Source organism: Ochlerotatus camptorhynchus, unplaced genomic scaffold, assembly GCF_037179485.1.
Source record: "Ochlerotatus camptorhynchus isolate MF236.1 unplaced genomic scaffold, CSIRO-AGI_Acam_v1.1 ptg000111l, whole genome shotgun sequence".
In the NCBI taxonomy this organism is placed as follows: domain Eukaryota; kingdom Metazoa; phylum Arthropoda; class Insecta; order Diptera; family Culicidae; genus Ochlerotatus; species Ochlerotatus camptorhynchus.
This window is the reverse complement of record NW_027040601.1, coordinates 1021576-1025107: the sequence shown is the minus strand read 5'-3', so window position 1 is coordinate 1025107 and position 3532 is coordinate 1021576. Positions and strand designations below refer to the sequence as shown.

At 43.8% G+C, this 3532-nt stretch overlaps 1 protein-coding gene across 1 annotated transcript; it reads left to right on the top strand.

Moving 5' to 3' along the window:
* The first annotated feature begins 1147 nt into the window (after window positions 1–1147).
* LOC135699502 (histone H2B-like) lies at window positions 1148–1531 on the top strand. Its single transcript, XM_065219782.1, has one exon. The coding sequence runs from the start codon at window positions 1148–1150 to the stop codon at window positions 1529–1531; it is 384 nt and encodes a 127-aa protein (XP_065075854.1).
* The last annotated feature ends 2001 nt before the right edge of the window (window positions 1532–3532 follow it).

Genomic DNA, 3532 nt, shown 5'->3' with positions numbered 1-3532 from the left:
GGCTTGATGTTGCAGTTGCGGGTACCGTGTCCAAAATTGAGGCACCTCATACACTGCGTTACGTCACGATGGCCGCCACGGTATGGCTCCCACCGTACGATGATGGAACAGATTGATCGGATGGCTTGTAGCGCATTGAGCGTCACTGTCCCTTTCTGGAAGTGCACCAGGAAAAGACAATCCGGGTACGTCTTCACGTTTTCGTCTCTCCTTGTCATTCGGAAGACAGCGATTGGGGCAAGCTTGTACCGGTTGATTTCAGCTTCGACCATCTTGGGGTCGAAGTTTGGTAGACCCCTGATGACTACCTTGAAGGGCTTCTCACCGGGGATGTCGTGCGTGAAGAATTCCGCCTTGGTATCCTTCAGATGTTTCACGGCCACTTCGTACTCCGCTTTTGTTCGGAGCATCACCTTGGTGCCGATCCTGCCGAGCTTAAACTCAGCTGCAACGCCCAGCGATGAAAGATCGCCAATCAGCGTGTTGAGTGGGACTTGCTTCACCACCAGTGGAGGAAGCTTCATTTTTGCTGCACTCGGGGTGGCAGCAGTTTCGTTGTCGACGGCGTCGGCAAAATCACCAATGACGCTGACGTTCGTCGCGGTGGCATCGTCCCGTCCACTCGCACCATCGGACTGGCCTTGATTTTTCTTCCTCTTCTTAGACCGCTTCACCGTGGCTGAGGTGGGATTCCCTACATCGGTGGGAAGAGTAGCGTACCTATTCGAAATAGGTACACTCAAGCTACCCTCACCGCTGTTCTTCTTCTCCGTTTTCTCTCGGAGCCTGCTCCGGGAGCGCTGTCTTCCCATCACACGAAGCGACCGACACTACTGACGACGCGATTAAACTGCGAATGTTTGGAACAAACTAGAAACTTTAGAACAACTCGACAGAGCGAGCAAAGACCGAACTGTACTGCTTGACGTTCAAGCAGAGAATGTTCTCGGTTTATTTCACTCATCAAGGGTATGCTTATACCTGCGTCGAGTGGCATATTATAAATACAGGGAGGGTACAATACATATAGTGGGAAGCAAAATACTGAAAAGGGGAGGAGTTTCGCTTCTTATGCTACGGGCACAAAACGAGAAACCACCGTCGAAACAACTATCTGTTATTCTCTACCGAAGCGAACAGCTAAACTATGGACCCGAAAACCAGTGGAAAGGCCGCCAAGAAGTCCGGAAAGGTGCAGAAAGTCATCGTCAAGGGAGAAAAGAAGAAGAGGAGACAGCGTAGGAAAGAAAGCTATGCCATCTACATCTACAAGGTGTTGAAGCAGGTCCACCCGGACACCGGAGTCTCGTCGAAGGCCATGAGCATCATGAACTGCTTCGTCAATGACATCTTCGATCGTATTGCTTCTGAGTCGTCCCGTCTGGCTCAATACAACAAACGCTCGACGATCACCTCTCGCGAAATCCAAACTGCTGTCCGTCTGCTGCTGCCGGGTGAGTTGGTCAAGCACGCTGTCTCTGAAGGAACTAAGGCCGTCACCAAGTACACTAGTCTCGCTGAATTCCTGTAGGGCCATTAACGGCCGAGCTCTGGAAGCGCAGATCGGTCTTGAAGTCCTGGGCGATTTCACGTACCAGACGCTTGAAAGGCAACTTGCAGTCAGCAGCTCGGTCGATTTCTGGTAACGACGGATCTCACGCAGAGCGACAGTTCCTGGCCGGTAGCGATGAGACTTCTTCACTCCTCCATCTGTTTGAGAGGAGCCTTTCCTCCGGTGGACTTACGAGCGGTCTGCTTGGTGCGGCCATTATACGATGTGGATACGTTGAACGCAATCTGTTGAATAAAAATTTTAATTACCCAGCACAATCATGGGCATTGGCTCCATGCAATATTTCATCAGATTGAAGACAAATCTGTACGATAGTAAATAGAACAGAAAATGAAAATATAAAAATCAGGTAAGGAAAATAATTAAAATATGGTTCAGATTAATACCTACGCTCTTTTCAGCTTCTAATTGGATAAATTGATGCAACGGAATGAGGTAAAGTAGAGTATCTAGTGAAATTTTCGGTGTGCTGTTCATTGCACCAGTTATTGAGAGAGTAGCTAGTCTTTGCAGTCATTAGTTTTCGGCCACCAAACTAATGATGCGTAGGATATTCTGGGTCTTACAATCGTCAAATAAATCCAGTGGATCATTTTCGGTTTTAGGCCCCATTTCCTACCAAATGTTTTTTACTTATTCAAAGAGCATTTATTTCCAGTTAAGTTTACTGTCAAGAATGACTCCCAGATACTTGACTGTTTGTGAAAGTTCTAAAGAGGTTTCTTTCAATTTTAATTTATTTATAGAAAATTTCCTTTTCCGTGTGAAAGGCACAATAGTGGTCTTAGATGGGTTTATATTCAACCCTTCTTTAGCGCACCACGACGAAACATAATTTAAAGCAGTTTGCATTCTATTTGAAATGATATTATCAAATTTTCCTCGTACTATTATGACTATGTCATTAGCATAGCCAATTATCTCGAAGCCCTTTGCTTCTAAGTTTTTGAGAAGTTCGTCAACAATTAAAGACCATAAAAGAGGTGAAAGCACACCTCCTGGAGGACACCCTTTTACAGCTCTAACTGTTATGGATGAGCTTCCAAGATTTGCTGAGATTTCTCTTTTAGAAAGCATCTCATTAATCCACTTAACGATGCTTTTCTCGAATCCACGCTTCAACATACTGTTTTTCATGGAGTTATAAGATGCATTATAAAATGCTCCTTCAATATCAACGAATGCTGCTAGTGACATTTCTTTGGATTCAAAAGATTTTTCTAGTTTTGTGACAAGCGTGTGAAGAGCTGTTACTGTTGATTTACCAGCTTGATATGCAAACTGATATTTACTCGAAGGAATTGTAATCAAGTACGTTGATTTTATTTGCTGATCTATTATTTTCTCCATTATTTTTGGCATAATGGATGATAAACTGATCGGCCTAAAGGATTTAGAAGAAGTTTTATCGTTTTTATTAGCCTTGGGAATAAATATAACCTTTACTTGACGCCAAATTATCGGAATATAACTTAATCTTAAGCTTGCTCTAAACAAGCAGGTTAGAATGGGTGTCAAAGTTTCTTTTCCTTTCTGGAGTAGTACTGGAGTAGTAGTAGTAAATTTTACGTTTATTTTCTGGGTTTTATGTTTCAACATTTGATTTAACATTTCAATTGGTTAGCCTTTGGCTCTTCATCTTTGTTCTAGTTAATTGGTTATTCTAATGTGATGATTGCGTTTAGCGCTAATTTACAGGATACCCTTTGTGGGATTGTTTTGGTTTGAATTTTTAAAATTTGATAACCTACCTACTTGAGCACCTAACTACTTAAACTAGGTTGCCAAATCACGAATGATCTGGTGGTTTGATCGCAGACAGGCGACTCTGAACCTTTCCAGCGTGGAAGTCTTTCGCTCCTCGAGTGTTTGAAGACCGGCCAGGTGGTGAATCTCAGAATTACGAGTTTGCGGTGGACTGTTAAGGATCATTCTGAGGATCTTGTTTTGGATCCTCTG

Bases quoted from the DNA above. Each gene is read 5' to 3' on its own strand.
- LOC135699502 (XM_065219782.1), top strand. From the start codon at position 1,148: ATGGACCCGAAAACCAGTGGAAAGGCCGCCAAGAAGTCCGGAAAGGTG.